The 24,035-nt window shown below is 45.2% G+C and overlaps 1 protein-coding gene across 1 annotated transcript in view; it reads right to left on the bottom strand.

Moving 5' to 3' along the window:
• Positions 1 to 24,035, bottom strand: part of TMTC1 (transmembrane O-mannosyltransferase targeting cadherins 1) — a 200,167-nt gene that overhangs the window by 53,153 nt on the left and 122,979 nt on the right. Inside the window, exon 9 of the mRNA XM_068141758.1 lies at positions 20,602 to 20,723. Within this exon, the coding sequence (XP_067997859.1) occupies positions 20,602 to 20,723 (122 nt within the window). The remainder of the gene's footprint in view (positions 1 to 20,601; positions 20,724 to 24,035) is intronic.

The raw sequence follows: 24,035 nt of genomic DNA, 5'->3' as shown, positions 1-24,035 counted from the left end.
TGTGAAGCAAAACACATTCTGAAGTCTTACTCCGGTATAACTTTAAATCACTTCAGTAATTATCTACCTTAATTCAAGTGTTAATTCTTCCAGTGATGTCCCTCTGCACTGGAAATGAAGTACTTTTGGTTGCTGTACTTAGCACGCCACTCATTCTACTTGGCATCTTGAAAAACGAATTTCAGTTCCTACTGCTCAAGGAATCTCATTAGCTTATCTGTAACTCTCCAGTGCAGTTATTTAGCACCAGATTTAGTCATAAGCTTAAAAGCTATCTTAGTCCAGGTGGCTACCTGTGAAGGAAAAAAGGGAGCCGAAGGATCTGGAATAAGGCTTTGGGAACACCAGTACATGGGGACAAATGGCAGATCTCCTCAGACACCATCACAGGTTGCCTGTATCAAGAATAGCATGACACACAGGACCAGGGCAATGATTGTTCACTGTACTCAATACTGGTGAGACCACACCTTGAACCCTGGGGTCAGTTTTGGTGTCCTCACTCCAAGAAGTACATTGAGGTACCAGAGTGTGTCCAGAGAAGAGCAACAAAGGTGGTCTAGAGAACAGGGATGGTGAGGAGCAGCTGAGGAAGCTGGGGGTGTTTAGTCTAGAGAAAAGGGGGCTGAGGGGAGACCTCATTGCTCTCTTCAACTCCGTGGAAGCAACAAGAGGAAATGGCCTCAAGTTGCAGCAGGGGAGGTTTAGATTGCATATGGAATAAGCTGCCCAGAGAAGTGCTTGAATCCCCATCTCCAGGGGATTAAAATGACATGCTAAGAGACATGGTTTAGAGTTAGGTTATGCTTGAAGGCTGGATGGAGATAGACAGTTCACTGCATCTGTGCCCAATCCAGCTGGAGATCTACAGGCTCTTCTGGTTTGTGCTGAGATATCTGAGCAACTTCCTGGTAAGACTACTATGAGGTAAGAAAGACTAAGCATGCAGTTCCCTTGTCAGAGATGACTTTGCAAGTAAGCATGTGATGTGGCAAAAGTCAGTCTGGAAATGGAACAAAGAAAACTGTCCCATCCTTCAGGAACTGTGAGTGTGCTTCTCAGCCCAGTTTCTGTCAGACTGGAGGGCTGGGCATGTTGCCATTGCCTGAGCTTCCTAAGGATGAAGAGCACCAATAATTAGTGCTTTGTGCTTCTGGAACTTTCCTCTTACCTGATTCATGGCAATAAAGCGATTTGCTCTGCTGACAGGGGACAGGCAAACGAGGTACCTAAGCTGTAGTACAGGGCTCTACCCAAAACACAGGGGAGTACACAATGGAAACCAAAGTGCACAGACAGGTGAGTAACCAAAAGGCAGGCTTCACAGCCACGCCCAGCAAGGCTACAGGATTCATCAGCAGGTATGAATACACGGGAATGTGTTCCCAGGTAGCTCTGGGACGGGGATCATGTAGCTGATGCACCAGAATCACAAACCACAGAGTTGCAAAAGGTGAGCTTAAAGGAGTGATGCTGAAGAGGGCAGGAGGGCTGAAGCATGATTTACTCTTTAATAAGAGATAATTGTGACAACATCAGGACTGAGTTGTTGTGCCACAGTTACAGCCAGCCAGCCTACAGACAGCGTACCTGTGCTATGAAGTGTGAGAGAACCCAAAAGGAGAGGATTAGGAAGCATGAAGAAGATAAATGCTTCTATTTCCAAGGTTGGCTCAAAACCCCTGACCATTTCCTGTCACAGATCATCAAAGGGTGGATGGGATGCACTGTGGTTATCGTGTCACGGACCTTTCAGTGCAGGTGCCAGGTGGAGGCACATCTTTTGCAGGGATTTTTTTATGCCATGGTGATTTGAAGCTCATGCCCTGGCTGAGGGTGGATGTCACATTCCTGGCTGCAGGTTGTTAACAGGCCAAGGACTCCCAAAGCACAGAAAGCCCTCCCATCTGCTTTGCCACCAGGAAAGCAGCTGCTTCTGTGATTTCATGCTATGAATTCTTTGCAAAACAATGCCCTGAAATATCTCCAAAGCTATTATCCTTTGTAATTTTTGCATCTCGCTTTACATTTCTACCTTAAAGCCAAGTAAGTATGGTGAAATCAGGGCAAATCTTGACCCCTCCTCCAGATTCTGTGGTCTGCTCTAAAGAAGTAAGTGTCCACACCAATGCTTCAGTATCTGTCAAAATAATGCAATTATATTGCTATTGTCTCCTAGTCCCCAAACCACATATCCCTCACACCTTACAACACACTTGTTTTGCCCTAGACTCAACAGTCCCACTACAGAGATTAGCTTTAGTGCTGAGACCACGAAGTTCTGAACCAGCAGAGCACCAAGCTTGCTACAATGGAGTTGCTGCAGCAAAATTCTCCAACCTGGAGAGCCTCCCTGCAGTGTTTCACACCTGAGATGCACATTCATCCTGTTTCCCTTGATCCTGACTTCACCAGGCTTCACCAGACAAGCTGCTGGAAGCTGCCCTGAGTTGTAGTGAGTCAGTAGCAGCCCAAGCAGTGCTACTATGGTGGGAATAGCCCATAGAGGTGACACTACACTTCTCTGGTGAAAGCAGCTTACCAGGTGACTCTAAGACATTTTCATTGTGCTCAACTCTGCCATGACCCTGCCATCACCTGCAAACACATAGAACACTTCAAGTACATTAGCTTTTCTTCTCTTCTCTGTCAGGAGCTCCATAGCAAACATTAGCACTCTCAAGCATTTACAGAACAGAAATGAAAATGCCTCAAAAGCATTTTTCATCATTTACCACTTGAAAAAAAATCACCTTAGCTACTACATTCCAGGTATCTGCATAGCTGTCTGCTTATGCATGGAGCCTGCAGGATTGTGGAACATCTCCCTTATGAGGAGAGGCTGAGGGCTCTTTAGCTTGGAGAGGAGGAGCCTGAGGGGTGACCTCATTTATGTTTGTAAAGATGTGCAGGGTGAGTGCAAAGAGGATGGAGCCAGGGTCTGCTGGGTGATGCTCAGTGACAGCAGAAGGGGCAGTGGTGGAAGTTGAGGCATAGGAAGTTCCATGGAAACAGGAGGAAAGATTTTGTCACTTTGAGGGTAACAGAATCCTGGAAGTGGCTGCCTGTGGGGGTTGTGGAGTCTTCCCCTGTGGAGACCAACCTGATCTCCTTCTATGATCAGGTGACCCGCCTGGTGGATGTGGGGAGGTCTGTGGATGTAGTTCACCTGGACCTCAGCAAGGCCTTTGACACCGTCCCACATAGCAAACTCCTGGCCAAGCTGTCAGCCCATGGCTTGGACAGCAGCACTCTGAGCTGGGTTAGGAACTGGCTGGATGGTCGAACCCAGAGAGTGGTGGTGAATGGTGTCACATCCAGCTGGCGGCCAGTCAGTAGTGGAGTCCCCCAGGGATCAGTGCTGGGCCCCATCCTCTTTAACATCTTTATTGATGATCTGGATGAGGGCATTGAGTCGATCATCAGTAAATTTGCTGATGACACCAAGCTGGGGGCAGGAGTTGATCTGCTAGAGGGTAGAGAGGCTTTGCAGAGAGACCTCGACAGGCTGGACAGATGGGCAGAGTCCAACGGCATGAGATTTAACGCATCCAAGTGCCGGGTTCTGCACATTGGCCACAACAACCCCATGCAGTGCTACAGGCTGGGGTCAGAGTGGCTGAGAGCAGCCAGGCAGAGAGGGACCTGGGGGTGCTGGTTGATGGTAGGATGAACATGAGCCTGCAGTGTGCCCAGGCAGCCAAGAGGGCCAATGGCATCCTGGCCTGCATTAGGAACAGTGTGGCCAGCAGGAGCAGGGAGGTCATTCTGCCCCTGTACACTGCACTGGTTAGGCCACACCTCGAGTCCTGTGTCCAGTTCTGGGCCCCTCAGTTTAGGAAGGAGGTTGACTTGCTGGAACAAGTCCAGAGAAGGGCAACGAAGTTAGTGAGGGGCTTGGAACACAAGCCCTATGAGGAGAGACTGAGGGAGCTGGGGCTGCTTAACCTGGAGAGGAGGAGACTCAGGGGTGACCTTATTGCTCTCTACAACTACCTGAAGGGGGGTTGTAAACAGGCAGAGGTTGGTCTCTTCTCCCAGGCAGCCAGCACCAGAACAAGAGGACACAGTCTCAGGCTGCGCCAGGGGAAGTTCAGGCTGGAGGTCAGGAGGAAGTTTTACACAGAGAGAGTGATTGCCCATTGGAATGGACTGCCCGGGGAGGTGGTGGAGTCGCCGTCACTGGAGGTGTTCAGAAGGAGACTTGACAGGGTGCTTGGTGCCATGGGTTAGTTGATTAGGTGGTGTTGGGTGATAGGTTGGACGTGATGATCTTGAAGGTCTCTTCCAACCTGCTTTATTCTATTCTATTCTATTCTATATTAAAAACCTGCCTGGATGTGTTCCTGTGTGACCTGCTCTAGATGCTCCTGCTCTGGCAGGGGGGTTGGACTGGATGAGGTCCTTTCCAGACCCTGGCAGTCTGTGATTCTGTGATTGTGAGTTTGGTTTTGTTTGTGGTTTTGGTTTTGGTTTTTTTGTTGTTGTTCGTTTGAGGTTGGTTTGTTAGTTATTTTTTGCTAATTCCAGCACTTCATAGAGAGGGGAAGGCAGGGAACTATTTCTCCTGAAGGATTTTTCTCTTGGTACTGTCATCCCCTGTCCCACTAGCACTTTTCTAAAATACTTTGTAGCCAAAACAAAACAATGGGGAACAAGCAAAATCTCAAACTCACTACTATTTTAAGTCCATTTCTCACTGCATTGCTGTAAAACTGCTAAGCTTTTTTTTTTCTTCTTCTTTTTATTCTGTAGGATAAGCAGCAGCTTGCTGCTAAAAGGCTTCCCCACTGTGAAAAATCCATTCTAGCTTTGTTCCTAGAGCCATATGCAAAGCTGGACCTGAGGAACAGCCCAACAAGTTAACATGGCAGTAGTTTTCCCACGGGCTTACAATGAGCACATTGATGACTGAAGTACCTGTGGCTTCAGAAATTCACTGACTCTGCAGGAGAACTCAGCACGCAGCCCAACAGGCCAACATTTTCTCAGTTCCTCACATTTGAAGCTCCTGCTGCACTGAAGTGTCACCTTAGGAACACCCAGAACTGGAGTGAGGGCAGGGCAGCGCTCAGCAGGCAAACCCTCGGCACCACTGGACACAAGTTTCTGGCAGACTGCACGCAGGCAGCTGTGCAATGCCAGACTTTTATCTGCAATTTCTGTGGTTTATTAATACCCTTCTACCTGAAAGGAAGTGAAGTGAGAGGAGGTACAAGCAGATAGCAATGAGGTGGCACACAGATATCATCTCCCACAGTGCACTAAGTGTGTTGCCTGATTAAAACAAGAGCCAAACAGGAGATACTGCTCGGGTAATTACAACACAACTTCAGCCTTTCCTTTGGCCATTATGGCTCCTCTCCCAAGACAAGGCCATTACTGACTATGCTTACATGCAGCTCCTCTGCCTCTGTTGACCAGGATTCCCACTTTTAAGTAAACCAGGAATGACTTTGCTGCATTTGGCTCTTGGCAGTGGTATCTAATCAAAGACACACGTAGTTAGTACTGCCCAGGACTATCAGGACATTCTTCTATAGCAGTCTGCCTGCATCAGAAACCATCTCATCTCCAGAAATTGCTTGGAGACCTACTGCTGCAGAAAGCTCCTGAAAACCAAGGAATATTCCCATCGCAGCCCTTATCGTATTTCCCCAGTTGCACCTTTCCACGGCACAGGTTTCCACTCCATGCATGGAGCAAGTGGGCAGAACAGGCTGAGCGCTGCAGCTCTGAGGCACCAAGACACACACCAGTGCTGCAGCCCCAGCCTGTTCTAACTCAGCCAGGCAGGGCTGTAAACTCAGGAGTTAAAAAGCATGGGAAAAACTATGCAGAAAAGACGCCTGCCTCACACTTTGTAATGGCTATTTTGGGCATGTCAAATCTTGTGAAGTAGGAGGGTTTGTTTGTTTGTTTAGTTTTGTTTGCTTGTTTAATCTCACCTACATGCATGTAAACTTGGAGTAAATCCACTAAATTAATCTCAGAACTCAGCCAAAATAAGAATCCAGATGCATAAATACATATCAGTCAGGAAAGGAGTTGCCTATGAGCAGCCTGCATAGGTATGGAAGAAACACTACCCTGTTCAAGGGCTGCTAATGCAACAGAAAGGATTCTCTCAAAACTATACCGAGACCAGAAAATGTGCTTGGCTTTGACATTTCACCCCGGAGGCTTTTTCTGGGCTGCAAACCTCCATCTTGATTTCCAGCACTTATTTAAGACGCCTCACTTTCCCTCCATAACTAATGCTCACATTCAGGCTGCTCCCAAGCAAGTTTAACCCCTGCCTGCAGGACCTTAAGTGCATACTCTGCTGCTGCCTTGCAGAGCGTGGGGAGCTCAACCTTAAGAAAAATGGTGTCTGCAGCCAGGTCCAAATGCTGAATACAAACATTTGATTCTGTTTTAGTTCCCCACAACCTCCCTAGCTCAAATCCCCTACTTCTTTTACCTGGCATGATATGCCTGCTCATATTTCCTGACCAAGCCACACCAGCTCTGCAGCCTGGGCTGAGGAAACACACTGAGACGAAAAGTCAACGTCAGCTGAAATGCAGCTTGCAGGCAGAGCTGTTGCTGCAGGGGACAAAAGGCACTCCATCCCCATTACACTCATCGGCTGTGCTCTCACTTCTCTAATGGGGAGTAATTGATTGCAAAAAGTATTCTTGGCATGACATGTAGGCGGCTCATGCCTCACTACACAGCAATCAGATACCGAAGAGAGCACTGGGAAAAAAAAAAGCAAGCATGGCCAAAGTGCCTCTTTCTACCTCGAAAAAGCACTCTCAGGCATTGAGCTCCAGCCATGAGCAGTGATGGCAGGGTAGTAAAGATGCTGTTTTATGAAAAATACCAAGTTTTCCAAGTCTGGGCCTATTTTGGGCCATGATAAAACCTGCACTTAAAATAAAATAGTGTTCTCATTTAGAAAGAAATTATATTTGTAGTGTTAGCTTGCATCCAGGTCACCCATAACAGCCAGACTCTCAGAAGTGACCTGGATCACCTGCATTCAAGCTGCTGCAGCAGGTCAGGCTGAGAGCTGAGGATGCTGTAGATGCGTGCCTCTGAAAGGCTTTGACTTCAGGGTCCTCAAAATTCCCCAGCTATCAAAGCCCCAGTGTTGATCTGCAACAGCCACACTTCCAACCAGTCCAAATTTATTTCCAGATGTTTTGAGACATTTACTTTGTCCTGCCAAGTTCACTGCTGGGTGAAGGCTTTTTCCTCGCAGTTGGTGCAAGGCTAGCCTAAATTCAGCAAGTTGCAGGATGGCTAATTTGACAGGAATGCAGACATGGACCTAGACCACGTCTGGATCAAACTGCCACCACTGAGTGATGCAGCAGGATGTAGATCCAGCACCACACATCTGGGAAAAATGTTGTGTGGCAGATGGAACTTTATGTTCCAATTATCAGACAATTTGTCCTCAAAGAGGCAGTGCTGGGACACATCACTAAAATGGGTAAACTAAAATGTCATATTTTCCATGGGGGAATGTTGCATCAAAATCTTCTCAACCAGTTAGGACTGCAGGGTAAAACCCTGCTGGAACAGTTATGGTTTTGCACTAAATGTCCAAGGGGAAAGCACATGTGGGATGTGTTTCTGTCACACACAGCCAGCCAGCAGCATTCACTATGCAGCTCTGCTTCTTCACCTGTACTGAGCTGGGGGACAAAGGGAAGAGTGTTGTTCAAATTGCCTTTCCCCAGTAAGATGACATGGATTTAGTTACTGGAGATTTTTAAAGACTTCAAGGCAACCACCAAGGTGTAATATTAAAAAATAAATGTCACTGAAAAAGACGGAGCTCCATAGCTCAGAAATATCAGTGTGACAGTCGAGTGACTGGCAGCATACTTGTTACTGAGTCTGCTGAATAAAATCTGACATTTTCACAGCATTAAGAGGTCTTTTCCTGAAATAAGGTGTGCAAGTTGCAATACAAAGAGAAGGAGAGCCAGAAACACTGGCAGAATACAGCTAATTTGGAAGGTACCTTAAGAGTTAGTGTTAGGCTTTGTCCTTGGCTCTAAATGAAAAGCTATGCAGGCCTGTATTAAAGACACTTAGACATGATCAGCTAAGTCATCAAACTCATTTACTGCCACTAGCAATGTGGTCCTCTAGGCAGAACATTAGAGAAAATTGTAGTGGGTTGAGAGAGAAGGCCTAGCTTTCCCTCCCCCACAATGAGGAATAAAAACCACAGCTAACTCAGTCACAGAAACGAAGGAATGCTATATTTACAAGCAATGTGAAAAATGCAGGTTGTATATATACACAATATATACAGTATTTACAATATATGTACAGAAATACACAGCAAAGGGAAAAAAAAAAGAGTACAGGAGCGAAATTCCCTCCTCCGGACAGAGGAGGGTTCCCCCTCCTGTACACCCTCTCTCTCCCCCCACCTCCCTTTTTCCCCAAAAAGGGTTAGAGAGAGAAAAAGGCAGTTATTAAGGAAAAATTATTTTAGTAGGCCTCATGCGAATTAGTGCTTATCTGTTATCCAAGGTCCCTCTGGCTAGGTGCCCAGAAGCAGGCAAGCTGGAAGAGAGAAGAAAAGGAACGAACGAACGAACTGAGAAAAATTCCAGCTGCACTAAAACTTAAAGCTGCATTCTACCAATCTACCAATGAAATTCGTTTAGACCTGTCTTTGTTTACAAAATATTTAGCCAGAGTGTCCCAGCACTGTCCCTTTCTTAAATGCACAGCCTCAAATAGTCACAGTCCACCCCTTCTAAACAATTTCATTGGCTGTTCATACTGTCCATCCAATCCAGACCAATATTTACAGTTTGTAAGTAAAGTTCATAGTCCATTCCGGCTATGCTCAGATGTGGATGATTCAGAAGTCCAAGAAAATCAGGAAATGAGAAAAATGGAAAACAGTTTGTCTCTTTGCAGACGAAGCGAAGAAAAAGGGAAACAGGGATTCTCAGGGTCTCTTAGTTGACTCAGGGCTCTCAGGGTTCTCAGGGTTCGTGCACCATAGATTCCTCGTTGATACTTCCTTTGGATGCGATGTAGTTGTACAACAGTTTGAAATCAAACTCTCTCAGCTAAAGTTAAATTTCTTTGTGGAATACACTGAATTTCACCATTCTCTTGCATTACCCAATAAGTGTGACCTGGACCTTCAGCTGAAACCACCCCTCGGACAGGTCTAGCCTCTCCTGAGGGTGAAAATACCCAAACAGTTTTACCTAACAGATTCTTTTCTCTAACAACAGGAACTCTATCACCTTCTATTTTCTGTAGCAGATCTGAATGTGCAGGTCCAGCTCGGTTCACTGAACCTCTACTATTTACCAGCCAGGTTGCTTGTGCTAAATGTTTTTCCCAGTTTTTCAAAGATCCACCTCACATGGCTTTAAGAGTGGTCTTCAACAAACCGTTGTAGCGTTCAATCTTCCCTGAAGCTGGTGCATAGTAGGGAATATGGAATATCCACTCAATACCGTGCTCTTTTGCTCAGCTCTTTACAAGGTTGCTCTTGAAATGAGTACTATTGTCTGACTCAATCCTCTCTGGAGTTCCGTGTCTCCACAAGATCTGTCTCTCCAGACCGAGAATGGTGTTGCGTGCAGTTGCATGTGGAACTGGATAAGTTTCCAACCATCCAGTGTTTGCCTCTACCATAGTAAGCACGTATTGCTTACCAGAACGAGAACGTGGTAGAGTGATGTAGTCAATCTGCCAAGCTTCACCATACTTGTACTTGGACCATCTGTCACCATACCACAAGGGCGTAAGTCGCTTTGCCTGCTTAATAGCAGCACAAATGTCACAGTCATGGATGACTTGTGTGATAGCATCCATGGAAATGTCTATGGATCTGTCACGAGCCCATTGGTATGTTGCATCTCTGCCTTGATGTCCTGACGAATCATGAGCCCACCGAGCTAAGAATATCTCACCTCGATGCTTCCAGTCAAGATCAAGATCAGAGTCCATGTCTACTTGAGAAACTCTTGCAGCTAGATCTGCCTGATGGTTGTGTTGCTGTTCCTCAGTAGCTTTGCTCTTAGGAATGTGAGCATCGATGTGTCTCACTTTCACTGGAATTCTCTTGACTTGATCAGCAATGTCCTGCCACAGGTCTGCTGCCCAAATGGGTTTTCCTTTCCTCTGCCAACCATTCTTTTTCCAGTTCTTTAGCCAACCCCATAGAGCATTGGCTACGATCCATGAGTCGGTGTAAAGATAAAGCTTTGGCCATCTCTCATGTTCAGCCATGTCGAGAGATAGCTGGACAGCTTTTACCTCTGCGAACTGACTGGATTCTCCTTCTCCATCCTTCGCCTCTGCAACTTGGCGTGTTGGACTCCACACTGCAGACTTCCACCTTCGCTTGTTTCCAACAAGACGACAGGAACCGTCTGTGAACAAAGCATATTTCTTTTCATCATCAGAAAGGTCATTGTAAGGAGGAGCTTCCTCAGCACGAGTTACTTTCTCCTCTGGAGGTTTAGCACAGTTGGTACCTTCAGGACAACTTGAGATCACCTCCACTAGACCAGGTCTTTCGAGATTTCCCATTCGAGCTCTCAGTGTTATCAGAGCCACCCACTTGGACCATGTTGAGTCTGTGGCATGATGTGGTGTGGAGCCTTTGCCTTTGAACATCCAATTCAAAACTGGTAATCTGGGAGCTAAGAGAAGTTGTGATTCAGTTCCAATTACTTCAGAAGATGCTTTTACTCCTTCAGAGGCAGCTAAAATTTCTTTCTCTGTTGGAGTATAATTAGCCTCTGAACCTCTGTAACCTCGACTCCAGAAACCAAGAGGTCGTCCACGTGTCTCACCTGGAGCTTTTTGCCACAAGCACCAGGTTGGACCATTGTCGCTTGCAGCCGTGTACAAAATGTTCTTAATGCCTGGACCATCTCGGACAGGTCCCAAACCCATTGCTTGAACTACCTCTTGCTTTATCTGGTCAAAAGCTGCTTGTTGTTCAGGTCCCCAGTGGAAACTGTTTCTCTTTCGAGTCACATCATACAGAGGTTTCACAATCTGACTGTATCCAGGAATGTGCAGTCTCCAGAATCCCACTATCCCCAAGAAACGTAGGGTCTCTTGCTTGTTTGTGGGATTTGCCATGGTAGAGACTCTATTTACCATGTCCACTGGAATGTGTTGGTGTCCATCCTGCCACCGCACTCCCAGAAACCGAATCTCTGTGGTAGGTCCTTTCACCTTGTCTCGCTTGATGGCAAAACCTGCATTCAGAAGAATGTCAATGATTTTGTTACCTTTCTCAAAGACTTCCTAAGCAGCTTTACCCCAGACGATGATATCATCGATGAACTGGATGTGTTCTGGAGCACCGCCTTTCTCCAGGGCATTGTGGATCACTGCATGACAGATGCTTGAGCTGTGGATCCAGTCCATTGGCAGTCTGTTGAAAGTGTACTGGATTCCTCTCCAGGTGAAAGCAAACTGAGGCCTGCATTCCTCTGCTATGGAATAGAGAAAAATGCATTAGCAATGTCTATGGTAGCATACCATTTGGCCTCTTTGGATTCCAGCTCATACTGGAGCTCCATCATGTCTGGTACTGCTGCACTCATAGGTGGTGTCACTTCATTTAGGGCTCAGTAGTCGACCATCAGACGCCAGTCTCCATTCTGCATTTGCACAGTCCACACTGGACTGTTGAAAGGCGAATGAGTTTTGCTGATGACTTTCTGACTCTCCAACTGACGAATCAGATTCTGAATGGGCAACAAAGAGTCACGGTTGGTTCAGTATTGTCTGTGATGCACAGTCTGAGAAGCAGCTGGCAGTTTAATGTCCTGTATCTTGTATTGTCCCACAACTGCAGATTCATCAGAAAGCTCAGGTCTAGCAGACAGCTTCAGTTTTTGTCCATCAGTTTCTACAGAAGCTACTCCAAAAGCCCATTTGTAACCTCTAGGGTCTTTGAAACGCCCTTCTCTCAGAAAATCAATTCCCAAAATACAAGGTGTGTCAGGTCCAGTCACAACTGTATGCTTCCTCCATTGTTTACCAGTTAAACTTCTATTAACCTCCACCTTACTTAACTCTTGAGATCCACCAGTGACTCCCAGAATAGTTATAGACTCTGATCCCTGGTAATTTGATGGCATTATGGTGCACTGAGCTCCTGTGTCAACCAAGGCCCTGTACTTCCGAAATTGTGAAGTGCCAGTCCACTGGATGTACACATCCCAATAGATTCTGTTATCTCTATTATCCCTCTCCTCCCCCTGGCAGGAGGCAGGGCACCCCTAGTTATGGGGAACATGCCCACATGAGCATTGCTTACAGTGTGCAGTGTTATAGCTGGAGTCACTGTTGGAGCTGCTAGAGTTATTCTGGGGAACTGTGGAAGTAATAGCTACCCTTCTGGTATTGCTACCTCGGGTTCTGCCACTTTGCAGTTCCCTCAGTCTCCTGAAAAGATTAGAAGTTGGTTGGCCATCCCACCGGTTCATGTTCTCACCAAACTGATCATGCAGAGTTATCCAAATAGTCCTATGTGACTGCCTTGGTGGTCTGTTTTGATTTGATCTGTTTTGGGATGGCCTCCTTGGAGGACATCTATTCCTCACAGATGAAACTTGTATCCACCTGGAGGAAGAATTGTAATTATCTCTTTGTGCCAATTGGGATATGGAATCTTTCAGCTCTTTCATGCAATTCTCAATTTTTCCAGACAGAGTTTCAACGGCTGAAACCAAAGAAACATGTGTCATGCTATCCTCCAATTGTCTCATTTGATCAGTGAATTGGCCAAACATAGGAGGAGCTCCACCATAATTTCTTGACACAATCCTGCTCGCCAGAATGTTTGCATAATTAGAAGGAGCAAGTTTGATGAGGTTTTTAGCAAGACCAATACCCACAGGAATGTCATCAGGATTCAGAGTTTCATGTTCACCATAGAGTATCTCTCTAACAGCAGATTCTCTCAGGGGCTTAATTCCCTCATCTATGGTAGTCCAGGGTTTAGGATTCCATGGAAGATCATCTCGGGAAGGGTATGTCAGGGCAACTGCAAATAAAAGGCGTACCCACAGATTAACCTTACCGAGAGCCCTGCCTAGATGTCTATCTATTCCATTATCCTTCGAGAGACTTCCTAGCTGAGCTGCTGACTTGTCTCCAACTATTAGAGCTGGAGCACCTGTACCATAACATCTACTAAGCCAAGTTAGAATTGGCTCCTTATCTGCTCTGATGTAATCTTTATGGATGTTACGAATCTCTTCACGAGGTGAAGAACATCCCTGAAGGTCATCTTCTTCTCCATCTATCACATCTTCCTGAACCTGTTGTCCCCATAATCCTGCTGTCACTTTCCTAAGGATCTCTCTAAGCTGAGAAGCACCACTGCTAGCTGCTGTCCTAGCTGCATCTCCATCCTGTGTTGATCTCAATAATTCAGCTATATCTTTAAAACAAAGCTTCTCTTCCTCCTCAGCAGGAGCTTTTCTAGTAGAGGGTCCCTCACCTGCATCAGCATTTTGCTCCTCTCCCCCATCAGCTCCTGGATCAGCTTCGGCTTTTCCTCTTCTTGCTCTTAAAACTGCTACTTGCTTAATTGAATCTGTGTTTGAATTTACAGCTGCCTTAACAGAAGCTGACAGGTTTTGAGACAGATCAGCTGCTTTGGAAGGGGCTTCTGGTCCTGCCGAGAAGGAGGGTGGAAATGACTTTGCCTCGTTAATGGTGGCCGAAGACAGGGGAGCTGCCATGTTGGAAGCTGCCGCCGCCCCTGGCTGCTTGCCAGAATCAGCAACAGAACCGTTCAAAGCAGCCTTTCCAGTGGACTTTTTAGCTTTATCTTTAACTGATACAGATTCTCCACTCTCCTTATAACTAGAAGTCTCTGGGGCTGAGCCAGAAGTATGCCACCTCTTCTTTGATCTATGCTTAATAATGAAACAGGCCTTAGACACTTTTCTCTCCCAGTGCAAAGAATATAAACAATATGCAATCACTATCATCAGCAGCAGATTCACACACATCAAATAAATCACCTTTGGATCCCAGCCATCACTTAAAATTACTCTTTCACCTACTGGAATCTTAAACTGCCTTATCTCAATCGGGAGAGTGCTAGAGGTCACATTTCTGTATCTTGTAAGCCAAAAGATTTCCAGACCATGGTCATACAGAAGCTGAATCCCATACTTGAACCATAAATATAATTTCTGCATTAAATATTTACCTGTGTGATCGAGAAGTAGGCCCAGACAATATTTGTAAATCAGAACCCAGTATAATTCCCTAAATCTTCTATACTTTACTGGGGAGGGTTCAACATACTACTGTTTTAAGTAAAGTAATTTAAGTAATTTAACTGAAGTGCTGTAACAATTTCTGAAATTCTGGAATAGGGACACAATTTCCAGTTCTGTTCCATTGCAAGTCTCCAAAAAGTTCATCAAGGAAACTATTTCCTATGATATTCCACAAGGCATCTTCTTAGGGTCACCATAGTCCCTTGTAAGTAAGAGTTCCCCTTTTAACTGACATGACTGAGGCATTCCACAAGATTACATCAATTTAAGTTTTTTTCTACTTTTTACAAGCAGTATCTTTGCAAATCTGTATTATTTTAAAGAGCAGGACAAATGCATTTGAAGGCTTTCCCTTTACCTACAAAATCCCAACAAACTCAAATATCTTTCCAGCAAAGCCATTAATGCTGATACTCCACCCAAATGTGGCTATTTCCTGAATCACTCACATGTGGCCAAAACACAAAGTGTTTCTCAAATGCCTATTTGTGCTGGGTTGAGGCAGCCCCCTTCCCCACCACTGGCAACAATAAACACTCAGACAAACGGATTGCAAAAGTGATGGAAAGTTTAAACAGAAAGAAGTGAACATTTACAGAAAACCAAAAGCGCAGTGACAAAGAAAAATCCCAAAACAGACCCAGAGAGATCCCATCCCCACCTGAGGGTACACCCAAAACCCTCAGGGCTCCTTCCCCACCCCCCCCCAATGCAGCTGGCCGCAGGTCTAGCCAGGCCCAAAGCCAGGAGGCATCTCCTCCAGTTACCGGCTGATGGAGGAGGAAGAGAAGAGGAAGTGCTAGACTCTGCACTGGATCTTATAGTGGTGCACAGAATTGTGGTAGGAAATACTACATAATTTCCTGTGTCCACCCCTCTGGGCTGGACTTCTGGACACAGGAAGTAAACATTGCAGGGGGCACTCAGCTCAAACTGCTATTTAGCTATTTTAAAGGTAGCTAAAATAACAGAAGACTGCAGTCCAGCCCAAATGCACCATGAGCTAATCTTTTTGAGCTTTGCAGTACCATTTCAGGTCTTATTCCTACGCATTTACTGCTTCTTGTCAAAATACACAGCATTAGCATCTCAGCCCTCCCTGCCTACATTAACGAGAATGGATGCTTTGATTTCTCCTTTATTCATTTAACAGGGGTGTACAAGCCTTCAGAAGCTCTGAGCTTGTCTGGACATGTATCTGGAAGATGGCTACTTTGAGTGTTTAGCCCTTCCAGAAGCAGTTAATTCTCATTACTTAAGGAAAACTCTTTCTGTCCCCATCCTAATGGCAGAGTGGAGTTGTTATCCCTACTGAATAGATGAGGAAACAGAAGAGTTGCTTGCCTCATCTGAGGTCCCAGCCTTCTCCCCTCCATTCTGCAGACCACTGCTCAAATCGACATCCTGGAGCAGGGACATCAGCATGTCCCTCATGGTAAAGAGGAACCAGGTGGGAGCTGTGCCAGTCTGGCCCAGTGCCATCACACAATGTCCTCCCAGTGTCCTCAGGTCTGTGGCTGAATGACAGGGAATATAATCCAGTTCACTCCTGACCTTCAGCTTCTTCACGGCCTTCACCAGAATCAAGTAAGGCATTGAAATCACAGCGCTTTTAAGGAAATGGAACGTGTAGGGTTCTATATCCGAATCCAAAGTGAATTGCGGATTTAACACAAGAGTAGGGGGAAAGCTTAGTTATGGTGCTGAAGTGAGATTGCAGAGCTGATAAACTGGCTCCATGGGGTCAACGGGACTGTCACTGCTGACTTCACTGGGGTTAGCGTTTGTCTCCAACTGAAAAGAGAAGCTTCTTCTGTAAATCATATGATCCCTTATGGGATCTGATCTAATACTGACAGAATTCTGAATAGGAACTCAGCCTCTGGTGAAACTGAAACTTCAAATACTGCTAAAGAAAGGGACAGCAAAGGAACTGAAAACACACCACCACAGCTGGTCTTTAGGAAACTATGATTATCTGAAGAGTATCACGTGCTCCCAGAAAACAGAAGCACCAGTAAGTACCATCCTCAAGTGGCTGCCTTGCAAGCAAAGGGGACTTCTGCTCAGGGATATTGAGCTTCATAACAATTACAGAGGTTTCCCCTAGGTAACAGGCTGGGTTTGTGTGCTTTGTTTTTTCCAATTAAAAAAAAAAAAAAGTTACTACTGTAACACTGATTGGAATGAGTGCATTAGCACAGAGAAGCAAAACTGTGCTCTCTGCAAAGGCAAAGCCTCACACAGTCCCTGCTCTGCTGCAGCATAGAGAAAGCTTTACCATGGTGTGCTAAGCTCCTGAAATGTACGGGTGCTCTTTTTTCCTGGCTGCCGGCTTTCTGGTAGATTTGGAGATAAAAAGCTGAGGCAAATGCCATCCTTTATGTGCAAGTGATCTTCTAGTATTGACAACTGGGGTTGCAACATCAGCTCTTTATATAGCAAGGATCTGGTGAAAAAAGATGACAGCAACCCGTAACTGCCCGTGCTGCTGGGCAATAGTAACTGTGCACTCTGCAACACTGCAATGGACACCACAAATAAAAATGTCATAAAAATGGTGCAGGTACCACTGGTCTACCTATTGCTTTCAGCACATTGGAAGTCCACCATGTAGCAATGTTTGGCTGACCATGAGAGGTTGTGAAAGCAACTGTCCAGATACAATACAGCAGCCCAGCAGAGATATCATGGTAGAAGCGAAACATGAGGAAAACACAGAAATTACTCTGGTACAAAAGGTCTGATCCCATGAGGAGAGAGCAACCCCAGCTCTCCTGGTACATCAGTAAGGCAGCTGCATGGCCCGAGAGTCTGCATTGCCACTCAAGCTTCTTGTCGTAGTTTGGGCTGGGTGCCCTCTGCTGCAGGGGTGTTTCCTGTGTCCAGAAGTCCAGCCCAGTGGGTGGACACAGGGAATTATGTATTTCCTACCATGATCCCTTGCACTACTATAAGTTTTACAGCGGGGTCTGGCGCTTCCTCTTTCCTTCCTCTCCGGCACCGGGTAACTGGGGGAGAGATCTCCTGGCCATGGGCCTGCTTAGGCCCAAGGCCATGGGGGGGATGGGCAGTCTCAGATCTGGCCAGCTGAGACTAGCCTAGCAGTAGGGGGGGGAAGGAGGAGCCCTGGGGGTTTTGGGTGCACCCTCAGGTGGGGATGGGATCTTTCTGGGTCTGTTTTGGGGTTCTCTTTGTCACTGTGTTTCTGGCTTTCTGCACGCACTCACTGTTCTCTATTTAAACTTTCCATCACTTTTGCAATCCGTTTGTCTGAGTCATTATTTCTACATGTAGTGGGGAGGGGGTCTGCCCCAACCCATTACACTTCTGCATGGTGAAGGGCAACACAGAGGAAGCACAGCTGCTGAAGTACAGGCAAACTGGTCGCGGATCAGAGCAACACCATACAGCTGGTCTGGATTTTCAAAGAATTAGGCTGTCTGCAGTGTTCGAAGCAGCATTAGCAGACAGGCAGTAAGCACAACAACATTCACATTTTGAAGAGAGAAAAACCCACAGTGATTTAAGTCTGTCACTGATTCATCTCGTTGTGAGGTGAATCATTGTGACGCCTCTTTGAAAAACTGTGGCCTGTAGTGTTGAACCCAGGCAACCACCCCCAAGATAAATATTTACTATCTCTAGTTCTCCCCTCAAAAAAGTATTCCCATCTAAGGGACAAGAAAATAACAACATTAACATTGAAAGTTGAAAGACAATAAATTGATTTCCAACGAATTTTTTGCAAGGTGAACAATGACTATTAAAAATTTCTGATTTAATCTAATAAATATTTGTAACCCCCAAATATTTCTATTTTGGTAAAATCAAGTAAAGAAAACATTCAAACATTCTGACTTAGACCCCTCTTCCCTGAGGGAGTCAAGCCCAGCCATATAACTAGATGTCGAGTGAATGGTTTATTTCTTTTTTTCTTTCCATTTAGAACATCTTTTACATAAATCCTTGGGTCCTTACTTTGACTGAAAAGAAAATGCTTGACACTTTGCCCAGGTAACTACCGAGTGACAGTGAATTAGGGCTTCAGGCTGTGACACACTTATCTGTAAATACTGAAGGGCTTTTGTCTAAATGAATTGAATGATAACTGCTGACTGACTTTAGAGAAGGAATGGCAACACAGAGCCCTGCTAAAGGCTGATCTAAATGAAAAGCACCAGCCCCTCTTAAAGCCATCATTATTAATCTGCCACACTCTCAAGAGGTAAAAACAACAAACCACACATTGTTTTTGTTCTGCTACACTTATGAATGTTCTTGGAAGTCTCCTCACCATTCACACTTGGAGGATGTAACAGAGTAACTAAGTAACTGGTAACTCAGAGCCAAGAGCTCATCTCTCTCCAGATCCTTTTTCTGGGAAATGCCTAACTCTCCCTTAAACTGCAAGGGTTTGCCTTCCCTTTTCACTCCAGCTCTCTGCCAGCCCAGGGCAAGAGCAAAACCCAAATATTGCAAAACAGGATGTGAGTGATCTGAGCAAAGTAGGAGATCCAGGGACTCAAGAACAGACTCACTCCTTTTAATCCTTCTGCCTCAGTTTTCATGTCAAAAAAAGTAGGTTATGTATTTGCAAAGCCCTCAGGAGGTAAAAAGCATCATACAAACTATATGCACACACGTTAAGGCTGATTAATTGTCGCTGCACATATCTTTTGTTTGTCTTCATTGCCCCTCCTCTCACTGTATCAGCAGTCTCATCTGGAGGAGGACTAGGAACTGCTGATGGGTGAAGTATTTTCTGCAGTAGCTCTTTCGCGATTCAGAAACACAACCACTCAATGCAGCCCTGTGTTCAGCTGACTTTCCTTAACAGCTTTGCTCTTTCACGTTTCTTCATTTTCTGTTACACAAATTTAAAGCAATCTGATTTCCAAGTTAATTTGAAATGATGCAAGATCAAGGGTATCATTTGCAAAATAACTCAAGAGACAACTTTCACTCACTATTCTTTCAGGTACACTCTCAGCAAACAAAAGCAGGGCTAATGAAATGAACAGGTCAGCAGCATGTCAGTTCATAGCCCATGTTAGAAGCTTTTAACAAATATACCAGCTGTGCAGAGCTTGGGTTTTACATCCATGGGCAGCCCTTTTGTGACAGTGCTTATACAAATGATCAGAATATGCACGCAGCTTTGCAAAAGATGCAAAATATGTGTTTTTCTCAGGATTTTTTGGTCCACATTTTCTGAGGAATATAACTGAAACATTTTGTGGAATACAACTATTGTTTCACGTCTCATAAAGTAATCCAGAGAGAAACTGACTAGCTATGCTTTGTCAAGAGCTTCACAATGGCAGATGCTGGCCCTACACACCCAAGGGTAGAATTGGGCTTTCTGAACTTGCAGCATCCAAGAACAACCATTTATACTCATGGCTGGAGCAAACTACACTGGTTCAAGTTGTCCATGTCCAGGAAGGTTGCCGAGTCTTCCTCCTTGGAGATATTCAAAAGCTGTCTTTAGGCATTATGACAGTCCCAGGCAATGTGAAATAGTTTGGTGCACCTTGGATCAATGTCCTCTGACTGCAGCTTCTGGTCTGGATACTGCGGAGATGTCAGAAGAAACATCTCAAAGTTGTCCTTGAATAAATGCAATTGGAAGTATTCAGACTACTGAAGTGACAATTGTTAGAGTATGGAAGCTGATGAAAATCCTAGGGCAAAGGCTGGGGGATGCAGAAGTGGCTGAATTTTTCTCATCCTCTTCATCAGTGGCAATTCCTCTGCTTTTGGCTACGTATGCAGTCAATCGCCTAATGGGGCATGCACGTATTTCACAACTGAACCCAGCAGCTTTTAAAGACATCAGTAGTCACCTCTGTTTTTACTGACCGAGTAATGCAGTGGGAAAGCTGAGCAGTACCACAACAAAACCACAGCAGGTTAACTCTTCAGTTGCTGTCCTTAATAAAGACAGGAGAATTTAAGCTGACGGTGTGTTACCAAGAGAAAGAGTCTTAGAGAACACTCCTCAAGAAACAACAGCTCATCTCTGTATTGAGCTGTTTCACGCACACTAAAAAACGTCTGTGTAAAATATCAGGATTTGGGGTAGCTTTGCTTCTATAAGCAATGTGCTCTCAACTAACTGTAAAATCTCTCATGCTATCACACCAAAACTCAAAGGCAGAGAACACACTGACTAGCAAAATAATGTTTGAAATATTGCAAAAGGGAAGAAGCAATCATGCTTGCTTGTAGAAAATAGGATGGTGGTCTCATCAGAAAGGAATTCAATTGCAGTGGTTTGAATTGCAATAGTTACCTCGGCATGTAAAGGACTCGCTCTGCCACCACAAATCCCACCCTGAAGAACAGGTTGCTGGCTGGGATGAATGGGAAAACCAGGAACAACAAGCCAACCAAAACTTCTTGGTGTTCCAGTTTCTGCAATAACACAAGATTAAACAATATCAACTAAAAAAGTCCAACTAACTTTCCCCTTTCAAGATTCTTATTCATAAAAGCAGCCACTTAGATTAACGCTTGATATGCTTTGCACTGAAAAGTAATTATTGCAAGGCACTGTTCTTCAATGTTTACACAGTTTGTGCTGCTGATACACACACAAGACACAGTGCCAGCTCCACTGTATACAGCTCTCTTGAGATGGCGTAGGTAGTGCTTACAGCGATGCCCTGTCTTGGTAATACAGAAGTATAGAACAGTGTGAACATAGACATTAGCATGTCTGCCACAGCCTGGCTGTACACAAACAAACAAATGCATATCATACACACAGACTGAATGTTTAGAACTGCAAAAAAGCTGTTCAGTCACATTTTGTGTAAAGAAAACTATCCCCAAATGGCACACGAATGCAGTCATTTTATCCCTATTGAGATAGCATTACCATTGAAATGATCCTTCTGCACAAGGTCGCCATGCTTACACAGAGTTAGAAAATCAAGACATGCTGTATGTTAAAATTCAGGTCTTTTACCTGAGCTCAGTTAATGTCCCTTCACTTATCTCCCAACCGATGTTAAAGTTGGTTTCTCTTTGAGGAGCAACTGAATTGCCAGACTCAGTTCCAAACAGCTGTGCTCTGCACAGTTGGCACAAGCATCTCAAGGTGCTGCCATCAGCAGCCACCATCCCTGCAACAGAGAGGCTCAAGCCGTCCTGAAGAAGTCAAGTCTCAGATTTAGTTCCACCCCAAAAGAGTAAATTGCTTTCTGTTGATGACCTCAAAGAATGACATCAGGCCATATAGCATCAGGTCTGTTACACCATCCAGGCAGACACCTGTGCTTTCCTGCCCTGTGATACTGCTGCCTCCTCCCCACTGCAAGCCATGGGGAGAAGATTTATCATGGTTTGAAACAGATGCAGCAAGAATCACAAAATGGATGCAGCACTTCTGAATCGTTGGAGGCAATTTCTCAACTTTGCAGAGCAAATGGACTTCTCTTTACTGGACTGATCTAAATTTAGAAATGTTGAAGAAGAGGAATGATGCTCAGTCATTGATGAGGCTAAGCAGTTCAATCTCTCATGCGTTTGCACCACCAGCTGCCATTGGCCTGGTCTGCAGCTGAAATGCAAAGTCTCAGCATAAAAATATTTATCCTATTCTGTGGGAAACACAGGGAATATTTCCTATGGGTACCAAATGGGACATGCCAGGAGGCTCTGAAGTCACTTTAGAGGATCTGAGCCACAGGATCACAAAACGTACACCTGGCTCAAAGAGGAATAAGAGGCATAGAGAGAAGCAGACTCTGGAGACATCTCCAGACTTTATTGACAACTGCTTTAAACATCACCTCAGTTAACTACCTCTATTATCCACTTTTAGTGTCTTGGAATCACAGTTACTAGTGTCTTCTTGCAGTCACAACAGCATCTAAAGTGTATTATTCCCAGAGACAAATCTGACAACAATACATAGAGCTGATGAGCAGAGCTTATTTTAACTTACCATTACCATAGAAAACTGAATGCTAAAAATAATAATCGTTTTTAAAAAGGCATTAAGAGTGACAGCTCAACTCTGAAAGCAAATTATTGGTCCCAGGTCAACTCCAGCTTCCCTCTCACATATGGCTGCACATATAGTCCATTTTTCTCCTGCCATTTGACATTCCCCTTCCACTTTGTCTTACCTAGTTGGGGTACCCATCTGCTGACACCACTGTAACCAAAGGGTTTACAACAAAGACCCTGATGCACAAGAAGCTATGTTGAGCCAAAGAGTGTGTGCTGTTAACGTATAAAATGTTCTCTGTCCCCAGGAAACACTCCTGCTTTCAAATGAACCAGCTATTTCTCCAGTTGCTGTTCATTAAATCACTAATTGGGAAATGAACCCCTAGCTGACATCTCTAAGAAGAATACAGTGTTGTTAAAGGCTGCAGCACTGCAAATAAGCAAAGGAAACCAAATGCTGTATAAAGACAAATAAAACCTGTACATCAAATGGGAAAGAGGAAAGCGTGGCAGTTATCTCAGCTGAAGGAGGTCCTTTATCCTTTCACAGTAAGTCACAGCTCTTGCTTAATGTCACTGAGGGCTGTCAGCTCAGCCCCTTGGGCAGGGGTTGGAGATGGGAATCCAGCACTCACAAACCAGCCTCATGGAGCAGCACAGATCTCTGTGGCACTACTTAGTTCTGGTTCTGAAATCAGAAAGGTTTTGCATCTGGCAGTGCCATTTTTAAAGCAGGCAGAAGACCTTGTGAAGAGCTGGACCTGGAAAGCCAGGCTTGGGCTGATGTGCTACATGTGGTCCTGCCTGTGAGCTGGCAGTTCAAACTGCTGAGTTCGTGCTGCACTCGCTCCAGAGCTCACTTTGGGTTTCTCTTTCTATCCAGTCATTAAAACTTTTCCAAAGTTTTTGCTGGCACTTGTGTATTTGACACCTTGGCCCTGTGGCTGGGTCCTGCCCAGAAGGAAAGCCTGGGGAAAGTGCCTGAGCAGGAAGTGCAGGTGGGGTTTCTGGGCATCTGAAACTCATCTGTGACCATTAACAGCAGGGTCTGGATGCAGCCTCTGCTGCAAGCAATTCCTAAATCACTGCCTGTCCATAGTTTGGAATTTATACTGGAGGGGAAAAAAATAGCCTGTTCATAACCAGATCTTATTTCTCACTTCCTTAAATAGTTTATACTGACTAATTAAATACTGAGCAAAACCTGACCCAAGAGTTGCACGTTCTTGTCTCCAAGCCAGGTGAGGGCTGGAGGCACAGCATTGCTATCTGTCCCTGACTTCCCAGCAAGTGACATCTGCTCACCTAGGCACCTCAGAGAAAACAGGAAAAATGGACACAAATACCACAGTGTGTTGAAAGGGATTGTGTGTGCCACAGGTGATAACCACGGATGCCTGAAAGCAAACAGCAGAAGTCCGACATCACACTGTATTCTCCCATAGCTTTATCCTTATCAAAACTTCATTAGTAGGTTCATCTTTTAGTCCCCTTCCCATGGAAGCACTAATAGATATATAAATCAGCAGACAAGCAAGACAGTATGGTGCAAGAATACCAGGGACTGGGACTGTAAGGCTACAGAAACAGTGTGCAGCAGGATCTTCACAAGATCACAGGATGTTAGGGGTTGGAAGGGACCTTCAAAGATCACCAAGTCCAACCCCGCTGCCAGAGCAGAAATATAGAATCCAGCACAGGTCACGCAGGAACATGTCCAGATGGGTCTTGAAAGTCTCCAGAGAAGGAGACTCCACAACCTCTGGG

This window comes from Melanerpes formicivorus, unplaced genomic scaffold (assembly GCF_026170545.1).
Source record: "Melanerpes formicivorus ecotype bairdi unplaced genomic scaffold, bMelFor1.0.p_v2 SCAF_8, whole genome shotgun sequence".
In the NCBI taxonomy this organism is placed as follows: Eukaryota; Metazoa; Chordata; class Aves; order Piciformes; family Picidae; genus Melanerpes; species Melanerpes formicivorus.
This window is presented reverse-complemented; position numbering and strand designations above follow the sequence as displayed.